Source organism: Fistularia commersonii, chromosome 7, assembly GCF_037954325.1.
Source record: "Fistularia commersonii isolate RoL2024-O1a breed Wild chromosome 7, RoL_Fcom_v1.0, whole genome shotgun sequence".
Classification (NCBI taxonomy): Eukaryota; Metazoa; Chordata; class Actinopteri; order Syngnathiformes; family Fistulariidae; genus Fistularia; species Fistularia commersonii.
In genome coordinates, this window is record NC_141290.1 from 7595562 (window position 1) to 7619649 (window position 24088).

At 46.6% G+C, this 24088-nt stretch overlaps 1 protein-coding gene across 17 annotated transcripts in view; it reads right to left on the reverse strand.

Annotated features, from left to right (window-relative positions):
* Nucleotides 1–24088, reverse strand: part of nrcamb (neuronal cell adhesion molecule b) — a 60039-nt gene that overhangs the window by 15163 nt on the left and 20788 nt on the right. For 8 of the 17 annotated variants that reach the window (XM_086149464.1, XM_086149459.1, XM_086149461.1 and 5 more), the window contains exons 2-15: nt 20498–20561; nt 7379–7554; nt 6215–6320; nt 5203–5396; nt 4945–5067; nt 3946–4116; nt 3755–3811; nt 2347–2458; nt 2048–2232; nt 1819–1953; nt 1181–1324; nt 944–1055; nt 689–855; nt 2–149 (exon numbers count right to left, since the gene is read on the reverse strand). In XM_086149464.1, the coding sequence (XP_086005590.1) occupies nt 2–149; nt 689–855; nt 944–1055; nt 1181–1324; nt 1819–1953; nt 2048–2232; nt 2347–2458; nt 3755–3811; nt 3946–4116; nt 4945–5067; nt 5203–5396; nt 6215–6320; nt 7379–7457 (1733 nt within the window). In that variant the 5' untranslated portion in view covers nt 7458–7554; nt 20498–20561. Of the gene's footprint in view, nt 1; nt 150–688; nt 856–943; nt 1056–1180; nt 1325–1818; nt 1954–2047; nt 2233–2346; nt 2459–3754; nt 3812–3945; nt 4117–4944; nt 5068–5202; nt 5397–6214; nt 6321–6713; nt 6721–7378; nt 7555–20497; nt 20562–20801; nt 20883–22834; nt 22940–24088 lie in introns of those variants that run through there. The other 9 variants (XM_086149462.1, XM_086149463.1, XM_086149460.1 and 6 more) reach the window with 6 other exon arrangements.

Genomic DNA, 24088 nt, shown 5'->3' on the forward strand with positions numbered 1-24088 from the left:
CCTCTCATCGTCGGGCAGCTCTCCGTCATCTTTGAGCCAGGTCATGACGGGCATGAGCGAGCTGTCATGTTTCACCTTGCACTCGAACACCACGGACTGGCCCCTGTGGACCTCCCTGTACTCCGGCTGCATCAGGATCCGGGTCGGCTCTTGGGGGTGCAAAGGACGCCAGGTCAAACCGCCATTTATTTTACCAGTAGATCTCATTCGGGAAGTACGCCTCGTGACTGAGAGCACATCTGTTCAACACGTGGTTTTGTAAACAGCTTAGCTTCTAATCTACAGCCCCCACAACTGCAGATTATTGAAATAAAAAAATCTAGAGCCTTGAGCTCAGAGTCGCTTGTTATTTTTACAGATCTTAAAGCCCCCAGATGTGCTGCTCCAGCTAATCCCTGGGTATAGATTCAAGCATACAGGTCTGCAAGAAGGCAACTCCTTCATGATATTTAAGCCAATCCATCAATGTGTTAATAAACTATTCCATAATAATCCAAAGTATTTCATTTCGGCCAATCATGTACTCCTTTCTCATATTTTGAACAGGTTATATCTTTACCGTCTACTCAGCTTCAAATGTGCCTTTGGACATGTTCAACTATTGTCTCTTTGTGCAGAACATCTAGGTAACTAGTTAGTTATCTGAATGTCAGTGTGCAGCTGTCATATCTCCACATGGAACTCTCACCTTTGACCTCCAAGTAGACGTGATTCTCCGAGGTGCCCAGGATGTTTCTGGCCACGCAGGTGTATTTGCCGCTGTTTTGGGCCTGGGCCACTCGGACCTCTAACGTCCCGTTGTCATGCATGAAGTGGCTGTCTCCGTCCAGAGTCCCGGAGCGACTTTCCTTGAACCTGAGACAAAGAGGAACTTGCTTTGAGCATTTGGAAGTGCTCGACAAGCCACCCCCCTGCCCCCACCGCAAGAGGCTCATCCACTCACCATGTAATTTTGGGGATGGGTGACCCGAAAGAGGCGCAGTCGATCAGGGCTCTGTGATTTTTGATGACCCAGTACACTTTGTTGACCGGTGTCAGCACCCTGGGTGCTTCCGCTGCAGGGAGATGCAATATTAAGTCCAAAGTTATTACCCTCTAGAAATCAATGTAAATAGGACGTGTCGTCGAAATGCATAGGAAAGCCTTTTCTTAAATGCAAAAAGCTCAATGAAGAACTTACACAGGACATTAACAAAAGCGTTGGCCAAAAGGTAACCGTATTCATTGGAGACGTTGCACTGGTACACGGCACTGGAACCGGTCTGCACGTCCGTGAACATGATTGTGTCGTCATCCACTTTTCGGCTATGGTCCTTGGGCGAGTCTGTTTGTGGCGAACAAAAGTGTTAAATCGAATAAGATTTAGGACCATGTTTAAAACAAAGATGTAAATAATCGAACTTTCACAACCCATCGGATCCAGAGGACCATCAAGGTAAAGACAACACGGAACAGTGTAGTCATTGGATGCAAGTTAGAAGGACGGACCCGGCTAGATGTTCCCAAGTAACATCTGCTCGCTAGCATTTCATCTCAACTCCAGATTTCTGTGTGTTGAGAGCCTTCCAAGGACTGAAGGGACCACGTCCGATGTTCCCAACTATAATAATGCATATAGTCAGCTTAGATAATACTGTTTAGTCTCATGGACTTGTAAGTCTTTACGGAAGTCCCTTTTCCAGTTGGTGCTGTTAATACTTGTGTCCAACAGCGACATCAGCGCAGAACTAAATCAGCGGCATGAGAGGAAGGCGGACGTTGAACGAAATCCTTCAATTTCAGAGATCCATTTTCAAGAGGCATTTAGAAACGACTCACTCTCGATGGGAATGCCGTTCATGGCCCAGGTGACCGTGGGTTTGGGCGTACCGCTGGCCCTGCAGGTCAGCACGCCGTTATCTCCCGGTGCCAGGACGAGGTTCCTGGGAGCGCCGCTGATCCAATACGGAGCGGCTGGAAATCAATCGGAGAACCGCTCAGCGAACGAAGCGTTTATCCTTGCATTTATTCATGAAGGGCTGGAGGTGGAACGCAAACGGACACGCACCTTTGACGATGACACGGGTGGTGTGGTGAACGGCCCCGTGCGCGTTCCTGGCGGTGCAGCGGTAATCGCCGGCGTCCGACTCCGACACGTTCATGATCCGCAGGGTCTTCATGAAGTTCGGGAAGGTTGTGCGCGCCGCTGGGAAGTCCCCGCTCACTTTGGTCCAGGACATTTCAGGCGTGGGGCTGCAGAAGGAGCGAGAAGATTGATGAATCGATGAGCGCGAGCGCTTGAGCAGGAGCGGATTGGCACTTAGAGGTCTTTCAGAAATAAAGACGTGGCTCATTGTTTTTACTCACAGGCCTTCGGCGATGCACTCGATCTCCAGCACGTGGCCTCTCAACACCAGCTTGGAGGTGGTGGGACCTGACGGGATGAGGAAACTTGGCTTCCTCTCGCCCACTGGTTCTTCTGCGGTCACACACATGTGTAGACAAGTCAGCTTCCTACATCTCCTCGGCATGAGTTCACCATGAAGATCGGGGCTTTAAGCAGACCCCATCGCCCCATGAACTACAAAACATCCACAATGCACCGCTACGTCACTGCAGACTACTGATTTCCTTTTAAAGATTAGATTTAGGTATAGCCGGGTACTGCTTTCTGTAAAAAAAATTTAAAAAAAGGTGCGCTGAGCTTTCTGCTACGCAGGGGTTCATAATCAACTATTTCTTCTTCTTCTTCTTCTTCTTTCGGCTTTTCCCGTCAGGGGTCGCCACAGCAAGTCAACTTTCTCCATCTAACCCTATTCTCCGTATCCTCCTCTCTCACACCAACTACCTTCATATCCTCTCTCACCACGTCCATAAATCTTCTCTTTGGTCTTCCTCGAGACCTCTTGCCTGGCAGTTCCAATTCCAGCATCCGTCTACCAATATATTCACTATCCCTCCTCTGTGCATGACCCGACCATCTCAGTCTGGCCTCTCTGACCTTCTCTCCAAAACATCTAACATGTGCTGTTCCTCCGATAGACTCGTTCCTGATCCTATCCATCCTGGTCACTCCCAAAGAGAACCTCAACATCCTCATCTCTGCAACCTCTAGTTCTGCCTGCTGTCTTTTGGTCATTGTAACAGTTTCTAGTTCATACATCATCGCTGGTCTCACCACTGTCTTGTACACCTTTCCTTTTATTCTGGCTGAAAGTCTTCTATCACATAGCACCCCTGACACTTTTCTCCACCCATTCCAACCTGCTCGGTCCCGTCTCTTCACGTCTTTTCCACACTCTCCATTGCTCTGGACTGTTGACCCAAAGTACCTGAAATCCTCCTGAAACGTTCATAATCAACTACTGGCTGTTTTTAAAACTTGGTTGAGAAAAATAAATAGTCTACCATCAAGAAGTATGCACATTTCAAACTAGGTCTTCATCACTAGGTCATGATGGAACCTCGGCGGTCAAAGGTCAGCTCTCATATCCGACGTTGCCTGAGCGACAGCGATCGAATCGTGTGGAAATGAAAAGGTAGAGATGATAGCGGGAGTCGGTCGGAAAGAGCAGGGGTGACAGGGGGAGCGAGAAGAAATCCCAAAGCTGGGTTGGTGGGCGGAGAGGGCAGCAGCGGTGTGATCTAACACTAGGGGGCGCCACAGGTCACCTCTAAATACATCAGTGGGAGGGTTTTGGTGTTAGTGGGTAAGAGTTGGAGTTATAAGCCGGTGGAGGAGGAACCACCGCTGGGGGGGGCGTCAAGAACTCACCACTAAATAAATCAGTGTCATTGTAAAATGCTGCCATTGTGTCATTGATTGCATCCACTGTAAACACAACAACAACAAAATCAAACACACATGGTGAGACACGAGGCGATCGAACCGAAATCAAAAGCGGAGGTCACTCCCTCCACCCTCCGTCACTTAAAACCCCCTCGTTTCTTTCTCCTCACACTTACTGTTCAGGACCCGGACGGTGATGGGTTGTTTCTGCTGGATGGTTTGCGTGTGAGGGAAGCGGGCGTAGCAGATGTAGTCGCTCCTGGAATCCTCGTGGAGAACGTTGGAGAAGTAGAGGTCCCCGTTCAGGGACTGGGAAACCCTGCCGCTCTGTGGTAACTTCTGGAAGACTGGATGTTGAAAGACGTGTTTTTGGTGAGTGCTTGATGTTGGTCCAAAGAAAGGATTATTATATCCAATTCATCCCTATTTAAAATGATGTCTTGTTCTATTTGATTTAATTTACTGTTAAAGTGATTTTCAGAGATGTAATTTGAGCACCGGGGGTCAAATTAAAGTGAATGGGTTTCTTTAATTCATTTAATATGGCAGACATGACAATTATCTCTTAAAATGTTTAGTCTCAACAGAAAACTTTTACTGCAATTAAAGACTAAATGATAAACGATAGCATAGTATGGTATATTGTAGCATCTTATTGTATAACATAATCATATCATATAACACAATAGAATGAATTAAATTTGAAAAAAAGGTCAAATAAAACAGAATAAAATTCTGTTTTAATGTCCACAGAATGTATTATATGCTTTACTTGAACTTGAAGATGTTTCACTCCTAATCTGAGAGGCTTCTTCGGTTCATCTTCAGAACCGAAGAAGCCTCTCGGATGAGGACGAGAGAAGATTTCAACAAGAATTTTCCTTGGCCTGGACGACTGAGATCCTTCACAGACATTACAAACTATACTATAACCTTGCGTAACCAGGTTATAACCTGTGTTATTTTAAGAACTTTCAGGACTAGCTGTTCTCACTGTTGTAATCTATGAGGACTTCAGCTTGGTAATCAAAAGAAAATGGCCAAATTCATCATGGTGTGTTCCTTAACTCTGGACTACATTGTGATTATCATTAATTCTATAATATTAATATTAATGCAATACATCCCCTTCCTATGTAACGCTCTAAACGGATTTTATAAACAAGAGGCCCCACTGTTGTCCATCCAGAAAACGATCGGAGGGGGAAACCCAGCAGGTGGTTCACACGGCAACACCAAGGAGACGCCCTCCTGAATGATGAATGGCTTTATCGTCTCCTTTGACCACAAGGGGGACCCTGGAAGGGCAAGAGAGAAAATGCCACTTAATTGTTTGAAAAAGACATTAAGTTGATGCCTGCAAGTGATGCAAGACATTGAAAATACGGCGTAAATCAAAAAGGCGGGCGGAAACCGTGGCCCGCTCTCCTTACTCGGCTGGCGTACGACGATGTTGTTGGAAACGGCGGTTCCGTGTTTGTTCCTCGCCGTGCACTGGTACACTCCCTCGAAGAACTCCGCCTTCTCCCTGCTGATGTCCACCACCAGGGTGCCGGAGTGGGGCCTCATGCTGACGTTGGGTTCCTGGTCCAAGTCAAAGTGGGTCCCGTTTCTTGTCCACGAGAAACTGAGAAGGCGGCAAAAGGAAAAATTGCTGAGGAGAAACATGAGAATAGACATCGTCCACTGCTCGGAAATATTGTATGCTAGCAATTTAATGAGTTCGTTTGTTATCTATGCCAATTATTATTCAGTCGGGTTCATGGTAGGACTGGAGCCTCTCTCTGCTGTCATTGGGTGGGAGGCGGGGTTCATCCTGTACCAATCATACAAGCGTACAACCTGTCAAAATCTCCTTCTCGTAGCGAATGGACTTGATTTTCTTCCCTTGAAGATGTTTCGCCTCTCACCCAAGAGGCTCCTTTGGTTCGAGTGGACTGTGCGGCGTTCCAGAAAACCATCTTTGAGGGAAGAAAGTCAAGTCCAGTTCTGCTACGAGACAAAGATTTTGACTATTGACCGTGACCTGGATGACTGAGAGCCTCCACAGACTTGTAGGCATACAAGTATTCCCCCTCTCGGTCACAGCTCATATTGAGCCATTCACCCACTCATTCACACGCTTGGCCAATGTAGGTTCTCCAATGAATTCCTGCATGTTTTTGGACTGTGGAAGGAACCCAGAGAAACCCGGGGCTCCACACCGAGAGGTCCCCTGTGGAAACCCAACCTTAGCTGTGAGGCTCCAACCACTGCACTACCGCATTAAATAATCTGTCCAAAAGCAACCCGACTGTGTATTTTGCATTCTGTTCATCCTCCGCATTGGTTATGAACTTCTCATGACGATTGGTTCATGTCATGTGGAGCAGAAGACCAAAGAGATGGGAAATAGAACACATGCATCAACACAGCATGAACATTGTTGCATCAGTGGTCTCCTACCTGGGATGAGGCTTCCCCTTCCCCTCGCAGTGGATTACAACGTTCTCTCGCGGATCAATGATATAGTCCTTGGGGGACTGGTGAGTTATGGTTGGCGGCTGCGGCACTGGAGACGATCAGAGGGCAGGTTGTGAGACTCTTTCCTGCATTGCTTTCCTCTTAAAAAACATTGTTTTGTGCAAAGCTGTCAGCAAAAAAACGGCATGCGGAACACTCAGGAGCATTTCTTCTTATTGCTATGATCTCTTGGTTAATGTGCTTCCGTTGGGGCTCCGGAGAGACGACTAATGGACGATCACAAAACAAATGAGCAGTGAAATCATGCTTTTGGCATTATCGCGCCACTCAGAAGTACTCGAAGACGGGAGAAGGAAGCAAAACAAAAACGTGGAGGTCACTGCATGCAAGAGGCCAACCGACACACTCAACAAAAATCACTAAAATATCATTCCGAATTCACAGCAAAATCCCCCGTTTCTTCGGATTCCTTCGGACTTACGTTTTTCCAGAACTTTATTTTTTTATCCGGCACACAACAAAAATGTGACAATAGAAGAAAAAAAACAGATGTTAGTGCTGTCTTCATGGAAAGGAAAGATTTGTTTGCACAGTTTAGTTCGGAGGTGGGTAAACTACAGCCTGCGGGCTAATTCCAGTCCACAGGGTTGTTTATTCTGGCCCTGACAGCCCGTAACATAATGCAGAATTCATATATTTTGTAATCCAGTAAGTAGCTCCAACAGTAGACGGACGAGTAAAACACTACAACTTGTGAGTTAGCGGCTAACTTTGCAGCATTAGCAGCTCTTCCTACAGGCTGCTAGCATAGCATGCTAAATATTGGTTTCGCAGATCATACCAGCATCACTGTTCCCTTTAAATCCATCAATGTCATGCTGTTTTTTTTTTGTTTTGTTTTGTTTTTTAAATAAATAAATATTTTAAATGTATTCCACGAAAAAGTTGGACTGCGGGAATAGACTTCATATTTTACACTTGATCGTCCCTCATTTGACACCTGGTTTAGTTTGCGTGGAATCCGCCTCGCGGAGTTTAACATCCCAAGAGGCCGCCGCTCAAATGGAGTCTACCTTAACAAGTAGACACAAATGATTTTCCTCGGTCACACGAACAGACTTTCCGGTTTGTGATCCGCTGCCTTACAGTCTAGTGGGACCTCCAGCGCGGTGGCGACGTGTCCGAGGAGCAGCGCAAGCAGGGCCGCGCCCGTCCTGCTCTCCATGGCGTTGGTGTGAGACGGAGGTCTGTCCCCAGAATGCAGCTTCTCGGCCGTCTCTCTGCTGAGTCACGCCGTCCGGGGACTTGCGTTCATTCACGGACTGATGAGGAAAGACAAGATAAAAAGAAAAAGGTGGAGGATACAATCAGGGATAATGGACGGAAGAAGTTCAACGCAAAAGGTGCGTTCAAGGACTGGAGAAAGAGATCTAGACAGACAAACAGACACACGGCTGGAAGAGCGACATTAAACCTACGCGCCAACCGTTTCCATTTCAAATTTTTTCTGCTGAATATAATTCATTCATTCACTTCATGTGTAACTTGCAGGGACACATAGAGACATACCGACACCCCGATCACAAACAAATCGGCTTACGAACATAGTTTTTGAACAAATTCGAATTGAGCTGCGGACAAGCCTACGTGAACCAACACAAAAACTGCACTTCCGGCATTGTGCGGCGTCTGCTTTATGAACAGGCCTGTATGTGGGGTGTCTCTATCCTGTGCATACCTCAGGACCAGGCGCACCGCCTTACTCTTGGAATGTGTCCTTCAAGACGGTACCTCCTCTCAATGCATAAAAAACCCCGTTCCCACCTTGTGTTTTTTGAACTCCCCTGCAGATTACTCTGTACCCTCTGAGACTTGTACCCTCGGGGTCACAAATAAATATCCAAGGACCATTCGGACCATTCTTTGTCATACTCCGACTTTCTTAAAGAAGCCTCCAAAAGATTTCCACAACAGTGGCGTTGTTGAGTAGCAGTCGTCGTGCACGCTACTCCGCGTTGTTGACGTGGTTCATTGTTGTGTTCTCCTGTTACAACGCTTATTTTCAGTAAGCTAGCCCTCATCATGGCTCCCAAAAAAGTTAAAAGTGCCAGTGCAAGTGGTGTCAACAAGTAGTTAAAAGTTACAGTCGGTCTGAAGAAGGAAATAGTCGCTAAACATGAAACACCAATGGTGTTGGTGTTACAGATCTCGGTGAGCACTACGACACCGCCAAGTTAACCATCTGCACGATCCTGAGGCGTAACGATGCACTTTAGACGGCTGATGTGGCTAACAGGGCAACTGTGTTAACAAAGGAAAGGTCTCAAGTCTTAGAAGAATAGAAAAGTTGTTAGTTTGGTTTAATGAAGGGCAGCTCGTTGGGGAAAGCGTTAACGTTAGCGAGGGTCTTATATGTGAGAAGGCATTACTTTTGCTGATTTAGCGAAGCAAACACCGAGTACAAGTGCCGGCAAGAAGAGAAAGAACACCAGAAACAATGTAACAATAAAGGTTATCTTCAATTCTTTCTTTTAAAAAAGTTCGTGTCATGGGGTTGGAGAACGGATAAATGGGATTTACACTGATCTCAACCGTTAAAATTGAACCTTAACCTTAAATTCATAATGCGAGCTGCTAGTGGAGAGACAAAAAAAAAACATTCCCTCTCATTCGGCTACAATACAGAATCCTGTTGTAGTTGCGCTCAGTTACTTGGCTCGGTTTATTTTCCGCCGGGGAGTGAGTGAGACAGACGGAGAGACATACGGACGCACCGCTGGCAGATCAATGTCTGAATCTATGCAGCGCTGTTTGCTGGAAGCCATCTTCTGGATCCACACCGATTCGGCGGAGAGGGACTGGCCAATGACCGCCGAGGCCGCGGTGCCACCGGGCTTCTCTGCCATATCGATTGTAAAAAGCTAGCCGATGACGCGCCAGGAGAGGCAGGGGTTTTTTTTTCTATTTATTCTCACCATCGCATTTGAATTAAAATTATGACTCCTCATTTTTGATTGTGTTAAATAGTCTACATTAAGTGGGGCTGCAGCGACACGAGGCATATGGATGGCTGGAATGCAAAACCTCCTATCTGAAAAAAACACTTTTTCAGGAAATGAAAAAATGTTTCATTTGATTCTAGTTGTTAAACATATTCAAGAATATTCTATCGTTCTCTGACTATATTTCTATATTATGATTTAAAAATACATAGCATGTTTACATGGCATACATAGCATTTTTACCACTGAAAATGCAGATAAGTGTTTTTTTCCCTCATTTTTTCTGCTTCATTGTGGAAACGGGAGTTTTGTCATGTTACATTTATGTCAAAAGAAAAGGCGGGATTATCTTGCAGATAGACTGAAAAAGTGGAGCCGTCCCATTTCTCACCATTCAATGCAAAACCCCAAAATCGAAACATTTGCAGATGGAAGGTTTTGCATTACAGCAATTGATATGCGCATGTTAAAGATGTGCTAACTTACAAAGCAAACAGAAACAAAACTCAATATACAAATAAAAATGAAGGTATACACAAAGTATATACAATTACATTTTTGTATTTGATACTGGTTATTGCATAGAATTATTGCATTTATAGAGAAAACAATCCGTCACCCACTCATTCACAAGTCATATAAAGACTGAAGTGCCTCCAGTTATTCCAAATCAGTAGATTAAAAAGCGAATCCGTAATTAAGAAGGAATCCATCCCCGTCTTTTCAGAGCACGCTTTTATCTCGGCCGATTCTTTAACACCCCGAGCGTCTCGGTTTCGCTCTCGGCTCAGACGCCCTCCTCCAATGCGTTATCACTGAGTCACACTTTGCAAAAATTCCGATACCGATGCTTTGTTACGGTGCGAGGCTGACAGAGCTACAAGTGTTGCCCCTCCAGCTGCAAGAAGAGACTGCGGCCTCTTCTTCATCCTTTGAGAAAACGCCGATATCGTTCGCCTACGGCGGCCAATCAATCGCGCGGCCTAAAAATATGACATTACCTATAAATAAATAATAAAACACCGCAACGTCTGCGGTTGGAAAGCCGTGCCTGCCGAGCCTCGTTGTTTGCAAGAAGAAGCTGCAGCTTCAAGCGTTAAAATACAACGTGAAGATGCTAAGAAGCCCCCAATTCTAATCATATATTGAAGAGTAAATAAGTGATATGCGGGGAAATTTAAAGAAGAACAGAGGTGTGAAATAAAGGGTGACGGCGGGGTAATGGATGTGTTAATTATACATGTTAGGGTGAATCCCTTATATCAGGTGATTTGTGGCTGAGAAGGTGCCAGGGTTTCATCCTGTATTCATTTACCTATTTAATGAGGTGTAGCAGCTCAGCTCTCGCCACACAGCGTGTATTTATAAGTGTGTGTGCAATATCTATGTCTTTGAGCTTCGGCAATAATGTGTATTTACAAAAATTGGAAGGTTTTTAAATGACTTAAATGTCCGCAATTCATCATTTTTTCCTTCATTTATGCAATTTAATCAGCTTTGTCTTCTTTGGGGGCCAATACGAATGAAACATACCAATCAGTCATTGGAAAGATAGATTAAAAAAAAATGGAAAAATAAATAAAAGGTTGATACCAGAGAAGCAGCTGGAGGGGCAGAAACCTGGCCTACTGTGCATGTTCTCAAGCAACCAGATAAATAATGCAAACTTGACAAGTAATCTTTGAAATAATCTACATTTTTAACCAGATGCAGGTAAAACAGCCAATATCTCATGAGTTCAGTTGGAATAATAATGATAATAATAGTGCAACCATTTCTCGTACATGCAGCTCGACCAGTTCTAGCTGTGCGTGAAGAAAACACTCCTCGACGCCTTCCAATTGCTCTACTGTCATTTCTTTCCATGGCAGTTTGCTTCGCCGTTCCCAAAAAGCAATTTGGGCAGCGACACGAGCCGGCGTACTGACGCGGACGCCAAACCGCGGCAGTGAAAAGACTCGGCGGAGGCCCGGGCTTTAATAAAGGCGTGAACCCCCTTCGGCGTTGCTGCCCCCGTCGGGGTCAAACGGCAACACATTCCTGCAACTCAATGGCTGCAGTTGCATCAGCGCCGAGTTCGATTGATGCCTCTTGCTATGAGCTGCCAGGACTCTATGTGCCACCGGTGGGGCAGCGGGAACGCCCTGCAGACACATGGATGTAGCCTAGCACTAAGCAAGGCGGAGAAGCGTGGTACCGTGATATTCCGTTCCAGAAACATCGAGGTAAAACACAATATTCTGATCGAGGTGTTCTTGCTTTTAAGAAGCTGGAGAAATGGTCCTCATGACCGCCATCTGATCCGGGCAAACGCCAGAATCCATAGTTGTCCCTCCATGAACGCTTGTGAATGCACGTACCACGACGTCCAGCGAGGTTTCATCGCCAACCTCAGATCTTTCTCTCATCGCTGTGAGCTCCGTGAGCTTGTGGAACGTCTTCATCTGTGTTTTTACGATCGCGATCCAGAGAAATCCCGTTAATTCCGACTCGAACGTGTTAACACTCATAAGTCGAAACTCCTGAATCAGCGATGCGGTTTGGAAATGTTGGTCAGCTGGTTGTCCCGGACGGATTTTGCAGCAAAAATGTCAAAATGAAGTCTAATCGAGTGGATAAATGTCCTCGGCTGACGATTAGCAGGTAAAAGAGGCTTTAAATCTAGCTATGGCACCACTTGTAGCCGAAACGACAACTTGGCGGCACGGCCAGCTGGCTCATTAGGCTTTTTAGGCAAATGCTAAGGCACTCTGGGAGGGGCTAGGGAAAAAAAAATCAGGAAAAAATTCACCTTCTATATAATTATATTGAAAATATGTAACACTATTAATGATGAATGAATAGGGTGAATCATAATGTATTAAGATATTTATGATTTATTCACTTATTTACAGGTATTTAGATTCTATTTTCGATTGTCTCGTATATATTTGGAATTTGTTAAGTATGAAAATTGGGTGAAATAATATGAATTAAACACCTGTTCAATTAGGCGAATTGGAGATGGGGGTCGGGCCGGAAGCCAAGTCTCCACCAAGGACGAAAACATCATAATAAAGATTGGCAATCCCAATCTACAGACCTAATTTGGACAAAAACACAACGGGAAGATCAGGAAACAGCGGCAGATGTGGAATCGGGGATCATGACAAATGATGGTGGTTTGTTTAAAATGCAATAATCATATCAGGGACGCCTGTAAGGCGACGCCTCTCTGATAAACAAAGTCTACTCCAAGTCAGCAACTGGTGGTTGACCTAGAAGCATGCTTTGCCTATAGGCTTCTCATTAGCTTTTATAATTGGGCGCTGGTATGCAAATAATTTGGAGGGGGGGGGGGACAACCTGCATCCTCCAAAACAAGTCTCTCAACTGCGCCGTACGCGTCTGGACAACAAGCCTGCCCTCTCGCCGGTCTCACGAGCGCATCGTCGCAAGGGTCTAACTAATAATGCTCATGTTCGTTTAAAGGAAACGCAACATAAAGAAGCAGTACATCTTCTCAGCTATCAGAGTATGATTCATAATGCTAATAGATATATGCTAATGCACCGCGTTTAGAAATGCACCTGGCCCTCTGCCTTTCACACAGCCGTGTGCATTGGCATTCAGCGAACCCACTCCGAGTATATATGCCAGACACTCCGGGATCTGCTCTGCCCAAATGCTAATCAGCGCCGGCGCCGGCGCCTCTGAGAGGAGGCTTCTTTTCAGAATGCAGATGGAAGCGACGACGCAGAGACGGGAGGCTTGGCGTCGGGGAGGAACTCCAGCCGAACGCGGTCTGTTTCGCTTTCGGATCGTCACTGTGGAGCAGCTAAATATAGCGTACCGTCTTCGTGTCACGTCCCCGTGTCATTCTGATAGGCCGCTCGCGAGCGTGATGAAACCCTCTAATGAAAACCGCCCTGCAGTTCAGAAGAGCGTTGAGCGAGTCAGATCCACCTGGATGACTGAGAACCTCCACAGACAAACTCCCTGAGGTACTTTTGCACACTCTAACTCATTAGCGGAGACCCGAGACACTTAAAAAAATCATTAAAGAGAGATCAAGAGCAGGAGCAACACAAACAGCGAGCACGTAGCAGGATTTAACCTTCTCTTGATCTCTTATTCCAAAGATCTAATCACTTCTGAAGGATGAGGTTTGGTATTTTCAACAAGTGTGTGAGTGCGTTAATACTCGTACGCTATTTTTATAGAGGCATCCTCCTTTTTTTATTTCTCAACGTGAGTCTGAAGAGCTCTCCGAAGCCCTCGGCGGATCCCATCAGAAGGCACGCCGGAAACACGACGGCTTCGGAAAAGCGTTCGGCGCGAAACCGATTTGCTGTCAGAATTTGCGCGAGTCTCCCGAGGCTTAAGGTGTCACGTGTCGATACGCTTTATGTTCTATTTCTAATCTAGAAGAGGAAGGTTTATCCCCGCGCTCTTCACCTGGGCGGAGACACTTGGAATGAGACACCGAGGGGGATCTCCGTATCCGAGGTGTCAGACCTCCGCCTCCACAAAGACGCGCCAACTCCCTCGTCAAACAGAGACGCCGAAGAAGGAAGGCCGGGCCTCCGAAGGAAATTGCATGCATGACATGGACCTCTTTGGACCCGACAAAAGAGGAGTGATTAGAACCTCGGCTCCCCTCTCTGTTTGCACTGCTTGCACGGCTTGCTGGGAAAACGGAGCCTCCCGGGACGGAGCTGAGATGTGTGTTTACTTCCAAAGCCTCGGCGGGACAGAAATCGAAGTGAAGACACGCAGACAGCCGTGACGTTTGTACAGAATTCGGCCCGTCGAGCTTTTCCGGTTACGGCTCGGAGTCAACAGCTTATGGAGCTGGGCCGTTCTGGAAAAGGCTGTATGTCGGTAAACACGGCGATGGCGGAATTGTGCTGATGCGGTGAGCGCGAGCGGCGGCGGCGGCGGCGGCGGCTCATTCACGGCCCTCTGCACTTTGTTATCTGATGCTGTCGGCAGATTTTTACAAGACTGAATGGAAGCGCACAAAGTGAGCGCTGGAACAATCTGCGCGGCCACCAGAACATGTAGTCCGGCGGCGAGAACATAGCGGTGAGAAAATCCCGGGCAGGTGGACAGAGTCAGCAGAGTGTTATTGAGTGCCACATCTACATTCACAACTCCAAACAATAGGCTCCCCCCCCTCGGAGCTAACCTCCTCCTCCTCCTCATCCAGCTCCTTCCACTCCACCCCACCTGTGTCTGTGAAAGGTCATCATAGAGGAGGGTCCTTGCCCCCCGCGTGAACCCGAAGCTCCCACTCCACCGCCGGGCCCCGACGCCGGAGGCCGGTGCCAGGGAACTCAATCAAAAAAGGGGTCTTCAGAGGACTCCAGACCACTCAAAACCCTCCATTGTCCCCAGAGGGTCTCCCTACACCAGAGTTTCTATATGTAACACTGTAAGAGGAGCTGCTCATTACTGCCGGCCCCCGGTCCCACTTTGTCCCCTTTTGTGCGTCTGACAGAATAATCCAGTTGTCCAGCTGGGCCAATAAATGAGAGTGCGGCGACATAAAGACGGAAAATTAGAAGTTATTATGCAAAAAGATGCGTGTTAATCATGTGTTCACCGCCAGCTTGCAAAGTAATGTGTAAATATGTTAAGGGCTTTTCACGAGCGCCCCGGTTACGAGTGTTTTTCCCGATCGGCACGTAACATTATTTAACGCCGGCACAATCCACTCTCGGCACAGAGGGAGCGGTATGTCGTCCTCGTCGGCCCCTCCGACCCCGCCGCGGCCCCGGCCCCTCCTCAGCCCTATTCAGAAACCGCAGGTGAATACAAATCAGTTCCCCTCCACCGCTCTCCAAAAGGAGTCGCCGTCCAATCTGAGACGCCGAAACACGCAAACAATGGCTCTTTCAAAAGGTGTTGGAAAATCAAATCGTTCTTTGGACACAATCAGGAGTTAATCCGCGCCGAACACAAAACGCTGCCGGGATACGATACGATCGGAGAATCCCCGATGTGAGTCATTGATTATCTTATTTTTTCGAATGGATTAAAAAAAACAGCCGATGTACAAATATTTACCTCTAATTTTAAGGATGACAAGTGAAAAGTTCCTGCATTTTAAACGTGATCGGCTGCGCCTCGGTTGGTGGAACGGAGGTTGCCCCTTCATTTCCCGCCAATTGCAAAACACCAATAACTCAAAACATTTTTTTCATAAACGTGTTTCTTCTGTCCTTTTAGGCGGCAGTCCTCAACCTTTTTTTTTGTACCCGGGACCAGTTTTATGCATGAAAATGTTCCCGTGGGCCAGTTAGAGGCACGGTGGTTCAAAATGTAAAAAACCTGCAGGGCAGACATGTTTGTTGAAGTGGTGACCCTCAATTTCTTCTTCAACTTGAGGTTTTTTTCTTTTAAAAAATGTACTTTTAGCGCAGGTTGTTTTGTCTGAATGTGGTGAAGCAGTTTTGAGGGTTTCATAGCTACATTAGCGAGCCGTTCACCACAAATAATGCAGAGTGGTTGCGATGAACCCGTAACCTAGGTAGGAATCTTGATATTTTCATTTAAACGCAGCTTTCTTTTTTTGCTGGCAGTCTGCGATGTTTCTGCGTTTTCCCACCGAAAAAAAAGCTCTCCGGCGACTTTTGTTCCCGGCTAATTTTTTTCAAGTACTAGCTTGTGGTAACTGATGTGTGAAATAGCATGACAGTTACAGTAAGTGCGGCAGTAAGGCGAAAGCGGAAAGTCGTTTTTCAAAATAAGGCCCGGGAGGTCTAATGAAAAAACTATCATTTGTACCAAGAAAGACCAGCACCAAATGGGGGTTAGAGACCCCTGCTTTTGGGTGAAAGCCCCCGGAGACGCTAACTGATTGTTACAATTGACACTGACGTCTCCTGTGTTTTGGCTACTGATGATAGTACTGGAGATCCCCTCTCTCTCCCACGGAGGAACTCGCTTCATGTTTTCTACTTACAGGCCCGGCTGAAGATGTGAAGTGGACACCGGAGACTCAGCGATGAACAAAAGCTTAATTTTTCCTCCATTTCATCTATCACCTTGAGAGCCGGAGTGAATTTTGAGTGGGATTAGTCTTCTGCCCGGCAGGCGTTAAAACACGGATACGACATCAGACCGTGACGACGTCCAACCCCGAAGGGGACGAGCGATCTCAACAAGAAGTGCTCCGTTTGTCAAACAGCGATTCCAGGGGGGGAAACGCCGCTCTTTTGAAACACTAACAGTCAGAAAGAAACATCCGCTAAAAGCCTCCGTCCGACAACTGTGTTTGACAAGAGAAGCTTTAGTCGCTAATGCAGTAGAAGTGGGTGTTTGGGAGGGGGGACGTCAGAAAGGGTCAGGCTGGACCGGGTGCTTGAAAATAACTCCAGGAAGCTGCGCCATCCCACCTGGACTCCCCCGGACGGCTGCTTGGTTCTGGTTTTCGGTGCCCCTGCAACCCTCTGTTACCATCCTTGGCTACGCACAATTCTTCCCAAAGTACCCCGGCCCCCCCGCCCGGACCAGGACCAATCACCCATTGTCTAACTGTCTTCGTCTGGGCCAAGTCGGGATTCACCTCCGGTCATTGGATCGGTTCCGGTCGAGCACCGCAACAATAACGAACACGGAGCCGACCGCGCTTTCTGTTCACGGTTGGCGAGCGAGAGCGGGAATCAGGTCGTCTTCAACCTTTGCGCATCTTCTAAGTGCTGAGTTTTTGGGTTGAAACGTCCCATCTTTGCCTACTTTGGGAAAATTGAAGCCTCCAACTGAGATTTGGTTGCGTTTGTGGAAATGGACTGAGGTCAAAAGTTGTTGGCGTCTATTTTTTTTCGTGAATGTCTTGGTATCATCTGTCTTCTGTCACTCTAGTTATATTCATATTTATTTTCCTTTTTTATTTTTTGATATTTTAACTGTTACGCCGCTGTGACAAAGCAATTTCCCCCTATAGGGATCAATAAAGTTTACCAAATCTTATTTTATTTTATCTTATTTTATCTTACCAGTAGCCTAAGAATACATGTTCACGTGCATGCATGCTCTCAGCAGACACCACCTTCGGCTATAACCATCCACAAATCATCCTGCTCCCCAAAGACACTTCCAACAGGTGCATTATAAAGATGATAAATCGTTTTTTAGCATTTAGCTAATTTTAGGTATTACACTTAAATCAGTGTCATGCTAGCCAAAGAAGATAGCTGCAGCAAAGCTTGTGCTCCAAAATGGAAGATGAAAAATGGGAGCAAAAAGGTAGCATCTCCTCTGACCCTCCCCTTGGCCCGCTGAGGAGTCAGAGAGTCAGCTGTGCATGAAGCCGGCTTCCTCCACAGCCCGGGAAGATGAACGTCTCTCAGGGGAGACCTCGGCAGCCTGGTTCACATCACTCAGCTGGTTTCCCCTCTCCGTTTTCATATACCTCTATTCATCTGTCTGGTATCATACTGACACCCGTGATGTCCCTCCACATCTCCCGCCTCGGCTTCTCAGGCAACCGAAGAGACACAGACGCATACGTTACATATGCAGCCCATACGGTGGTGAGGTAAGCTAACAGGCAGGGATGTTGACAAGAAGAAGTGCCATAGAGATGTCAGCGTCATATCAAAAACACATCTTAGCAATGTCTTGGCATGTTCATCTGAAACGGGATGCATTGGTAGAGGCCCTGGGGCCTGGTGTCTACGTGTTCCCTTTGTGTGTCAGTTTGAGTCTCTTGACTGCTGCCACGTAAAAACTTTGAAACAGAGTAAATTATATAAGCATACATGAGCCGAAACCCTTGCTAGCGCAATCTTAACACATACTGTATTCACATAGCGCCTAGTTAGCATGGCGCTGGTTAACACGAGTTAGCACTGTCCTTTGACCACTGCAAGTGGACAAATACCAGTCAGGCAGTGACCTTTCTCCTGCTTCCAGGGACCACTCAGCACAATTTGGACGGACAGACAACGCTAGCATGTCTTTAAGGGCGCAGGAGCAGTGTATCACTGCTTTCAAAGCCTGTGTGAGAAAACTGCTGCTTGTGTACTTGAAATACTCCGGCGTACACAAAGAGCACTACGTTGTGGAGATCGTTGAGGTTTTTCAGCAGTATTAAAACTGCTTTAAATCCATTTAGCAGAATCAGGATCTGAACAAAAGGAGCTAGAGATTAGCTATTATGATGTTCAACTTCATAATTGTGAGATTAATTCTTTAAATGCCTTTTGGGGGATCCCATTTTGCAGATGCTCGGTTTGAGGGAAGAGCATAACTGGAAGTTTCTAAAAGGAAATTCTTACTTTGTCATTCAAATCAACCAACCAGAATCCACGTCACCAAATTGAAACCAAAAGCGAAGTGAAATATGAACAAAAATCACCGACTGGTCTGTTCGTCTTTGTAGGATTGTAGCACTGACTTTAGCTCAACTTCAGATTATCCCGAAACATAGATTGGGTCAACAGTGTCGAGCCATAGGTTCTTTTCTCGGGTCGATTCAGAGGAAATATTAGTCACTGAATGGCGGGATAAAGTATCAGTTACCATCCAGTATGAGGAAAACACCAGCAACATGGTTCAAATACTGGTTGTCATGGAGATGATGTCATGTTTCCAGTCCAAGAATGTCCCAGACGTTTCCGTCACTCCTCAGAAAAGTCGATATTCATATTCATTATATTCATTTTTAGATGACACTATACTCTGAGAACAACTGTAATGGGACCGGTATGATTCACTGGGTTTCAAAGGATAATGCTAACTCATGCTATGTTTCCTCACGCCATGTTATGAGACTGCACTATAAGAATAGAGTATGTGTTAAGATCGCGCTAGCAAGGGTTTCGGCTCACATATGCACATGTAGTTTACTCTATTTCAGAGTTTTACAAGGCGTAGGAGTTAATAATGCAAGAAGAGACCCTGTTCTCCTTGCAGCTGGCGCTAAATGTGTTAGCCCGCTGTCTAGCATGCTGTAACACAATTACAATTAGAGATTACCATTTAATTCTGTCCGACAGTTGATGTCGTTGCCTTTCCTGATCTGATAGTCCTAACTTCTTCGGTTTGCTTCAAAACACACAAATAGCAGGACAGCCACTTCAGGCAGGCGAGAAGGAAACACAGCTCTATGGATGTAAACAAACCTCCGCAGCTCTGGGAGCTGCTGCCACTCACAATGGACAGTTCATGCCTCGCTGCCTCTCAAACCGCAAATTCGGTCCACAGTTTCAAAGTGCGGCCCCCCGTGAGCGGTCGAAAATGTCGACACAGCTTCTCTGCGCTGGAGCATTACGTAATTAAACACATTTACAACAACAACAGCCACGGAGCAGAAACAACACGCTGACACAAGGAAAGAACCCACCCACCTCCAAACAAACACATCATCAACAGATGAAGACCACGTTCTGAGATGCCAGGGAATCCTTCTAGTCCAAACTGAGCTAACCTCAAGACCCCTCTCCTCTCCTTGGGATCACTCCTTCACACTCCACTGGGCCGAGGACACACACACACACACACACTCACACAGTGTGATTCGGCAGGGCATTCTAATGCTCCGTCAGTGGAGGTAACGGAGACAATTCTTTTACCATGCAATGAGGGAATGAGCCGAAGATTACAGGGGTCAATGTCACAAACCTGTGTGGGCTTAGGAGCCCCTTCTTTGGACTGACAGCTCACAGGGGGCACCTTAGCACTTAATCGTGCCACTGGAGAATATCGTGTGTCGGAAGAAGAAAGCGGCAACATGTACAATGTGGGCTCCAAGTGCTATCGTACAATTGATGTGAATCAATACCCGCTGTCATAGAAATGGGCTGAGGCTAGCGGTTGTCACCTTGGCAACCATATGCCCCAAAAAGAGTTGGTCACCATAGCACCAGCATTTGCTTAAGATTCTCTCCCAAACTGGGCTGCCAAATGAGGGTTGACTCCCAAATGAGGGTTTCAGCATGCTAGACAGCGAGCTAACACATGTAGCACTGGCTGCAAGGAAAACAAAGTCTCTTCTTTCCTTGTGTTATTAACTCCTACGCCACGTTGAAAACTCTGAATCAGAGTAAAATACATGTGCATACATGAACTAAAGCACTTGCTAGCACAATCTAAACACATACTGCATTCACATAGTTAGCATGCCGCGTGTAAACATAGCACGAGTTAGCATTTTCCTCCGACCGCCGGGCAGTCGGGCCAGTCAGTGCAGCTTGGATGGACAGACAACGCTAGCGGGTCTTTAAGAAAAACTTCTAACCATCCGCGAAGGCTTGCTGAGATGTTTTTAACTCACCTGAAAAATCCAAATCCCCTCTTGTGTCCTGCACCCTGGCTCACTTTTACCTTCTGCCCCAAACCTGTTGAACACATAGATCAACCTCTTGTCAGTTTCCATTCTATTTTGCTCATACAAATCTAGACATTTTAAAAAATGAGAATAAAATTAGCGTGCTGTCAGTCATCAATGCATTATTTACGCTTAAGGGTATGAGAGGTGAACCTCCACGCTGGCTGGTGTTTTACTATCCAGAATTTTAGGACAGAAGTGCACATCTATCTAGTGTTCTTGGCACCAGCTGGATGGCATCAGAGGTCACCTTAGTTGGGTGAAGAAGGACAATCCAAGGTGACGCTCCTCTCCACCTGTATAGCCCAGAACCTCTGATGCTCTTCATGTCTCAACTCTCCAACACCATCCACTCTGCCCTGTCAGCTCCTTAGACCCTCAGTCTCCATCCTCTCTGCTCCGGCTCCTGGTTCTCCCCTCCAATTTTAATCAGTGCGCTTTGTTTCCTCTAATCAACTCCATCCTTTCCATGGTGGTCAGGATGTCATCGGGCCCACAGTATCGCAGACGTGAACGTGTTTGTTGTTTCTCAAAATGCTTCTAATCTGCGGCGCATACTGGGCTTGTCTAATAGCTTGTCCTCGGGGATGTTTTCTTCTCCGCTCTCCCAGAACCTAAATTATTTACGTCTCCCTCTTGTTCGGTTCAGCGATTTGTACGGTTTCCGCACAATGCCAGTCAAAACAACCTCTATCTCTATTTGCCGTCACTCTTACAGGATCTGACCCAGTTCTGTAAACATCACCCTCACATAAACCCAGGCTAACATCGAACAACTAGACTTATCATTCAGCGGGCTGGACAATTCGTCTCTAAATGGCAAAAAAAAAAACTCGACGGTTACCGCTGAACTTTATGAGCAAAACAAGATGACCTTTCTGCATCATGTCTGAATGGACCGAGAACCGGTCCCATCAACAACAGCTTCTGTGACATCAGACCGGCCGATCCTGCCTCCGCACTTCTGCCCTCGGACACCGCAGCGTTGGGCCTGAACTTGGATCGGCTGCCATGGTGACAACAAAAGGGATGTAGAAGCTGAAAATAGCCCACGCCGGGACGGGAGCCAATACAAACACCAGACAGCATCGACAGCGACGCATCCTGATGGTGCATGAAAATCTCGAGAGCCTCGCGGGATCTGCATACCGAGGTATTAAATGCAAGGGGTTTCCTCAAGGAACTCCAGCGGTGGCTTCGTATCAGTGGGTCAAATCCCAACCGCGGGGTGAACACGGCTCGACTCGTGATTTGAAGACACGGGCTTCGTCCGGCCTCGACAAAAACCGTGAGGTCTGCGCTCCCGACAATTTCAGCCGTAAATGTATTCATTCACACTCAAGTCCGTGAAAATTGTGTGCGTTGCAGATGGGTGGAAACCGCTCAGTTAATGCTAGACCTCCGTTCATCAAAAAACCAGCTTTCTTCAACTGGATTGCACAAATTCAGCCATCCAAGTATGATCCAAGTAATCTTCAAGATAAGATAAGATAAGAACAACTTTATTAATCCCGAAGGAAATTGTTGTGCCAGAGTTACAGAAAATATAATAGTAATGAATAATAAAAAGAAAAAGGCAGAATTAGAAATAAAAATAAACTCTAAACTATAAAGTGTCTCAGTGAAACTATAAAGTGTCTTAGTAAACAAGTGATAAAACTATAAGTGTCTTAGTAACAAGTGAGGTAAGGAGTGCACAATAGTATGATAAAAGGAAAAATTGTGGTGTAGCTGTTATGAAATGAAATATTGCACAGTTCTGAATATTGCACATTCAACATCAAGAAATATAGTCATGAGTACTATTATTCTAATAAAAGCCCAATTCCAACTGAGGATGTTCATACAGATGCAGTAGGGAGAGCATGATGCACTACAGTTGAAGCAAGGGAGTGAGATGTCAGACGTTCTCAGAGGGGAGCCCGCTGGTTCTCCCTCCTGAGTCGGGTTGTTTTGATGTGTCAGAGAGTTTCCTCTGAACCGGCTAAGATCCTGGCTTCCCCCTGCTACGGGCCCTCGGGGTTTAATTTTAGACTCTTGCTTAATGAGACACAGAATGCGGCGGCAGAGGAAACGGCGAAGCATCTAACGAAGCATCATTAGCACCGAGGACAGCGGAAATAATTAGAAACCGGATCACACACTTTGCCAAGTGGTGTGCGCGGACAGTCAGCGGGATCAAATAAATTCATATGACTACTTGACTATGACAGACACGGACGCCTCGTCATCTAGCGACCTACAGACCTACAGACAGTCCCTCCGCCGGGACAGATACATCACCTATATCTCCGTAGAAGAAGAAATCCTCTCCGGCCGGGCGCATCAGCCGGCGTTCGTCATCCCGGCGTATTCCCGGCGAAGCGCTGTGACTGAGTGACAGCGCGGAGAGCTGAGCCGACTCGCTCACAAAACCCCGACCCCTCCTCCGCCGCTCCGACGTCCCCTCCCCTGACCCTCCCTCCCGCTCACAGTGGGATTCAAACCACCTTTTGTCTCTCTACAATAGGGGTTAAACATTTCCTGGTATCACATGAACAGCCACCGCAACCGACAGAGTTACCCGATTGGGTTCAGACCCCTCAGATATCCAAAGTTTTGGGTTAAAAAACGCAAGGGGGACGTGGAGGCGAGAGTACGCGATTCCGGCGGATCGGGCGTTAAAAACTGCACCCCTTGTTGCGCACTGTGTAAGGCCGTGAGAGTCAATGGAGCTGTCTGGGTTCTCAAAGGAGGGTGGAGGCAGAGCTGAGCGGCAAAGCTAAGGGAATAAAAGGCACAAGCCTGCAGGCAAATCCTCGGGACTTCCTTTCCCATAGAATGAGAGGGAGGAGAAAGTGCTCACCTACACCCGGCAGATGTCCCGGTGCAATCTAATCTAGTCAGCTCAGAAAGGACAAGCTTATTTATTGCCATTCAAACCTGTTTTAAGAGAATGGGTTCGGAACAGACCTTTTGATGTCCCTTAGCTGCGGTTGCAGAGGGTCACAATGGGAAATGGCCTCCCTTTGAAAAGAGCCTCTGTACTGTGGGCCCGGCCCTGCCGAGCGCTCTGCTCGCTACTGAAGGACAGAAAATGGAAAGTTACCCAAAGCGCACGATCCGTCACCGTGGACGACGGCAGAGATTTGAACAGTTCCGACATCTACGGCTCTTCCGTTAGCGGGAATGGTCGAATTCCAAGAGCGAGACACGATGCAATAATGTGCAATAATGCCGTGAGTGTAATAGTTCCATTATCTTCTGTGCAACGACCCTGATTTATACACATAAATACTGCCCGTAATCATGATGCATATTCTTGAAGATACACGTATGTATAGGTTACAAATATTTTTAAATTTAACCTTAATCTTTAACTTCATTTTTATTTATTTCTTTTGATATTCACCATTTTTATTTTATTTTTATTAGTCGCTCTTTTGACTCTTCTCCTCTTTCTTCTGTAAGCAGGAGCTGCTTTCAACAAAAAGCAATTTCACCCATTGGGGATCACTAAAGTATTCTGATTCTGATCCCTGTCTTGACCAGAATTAC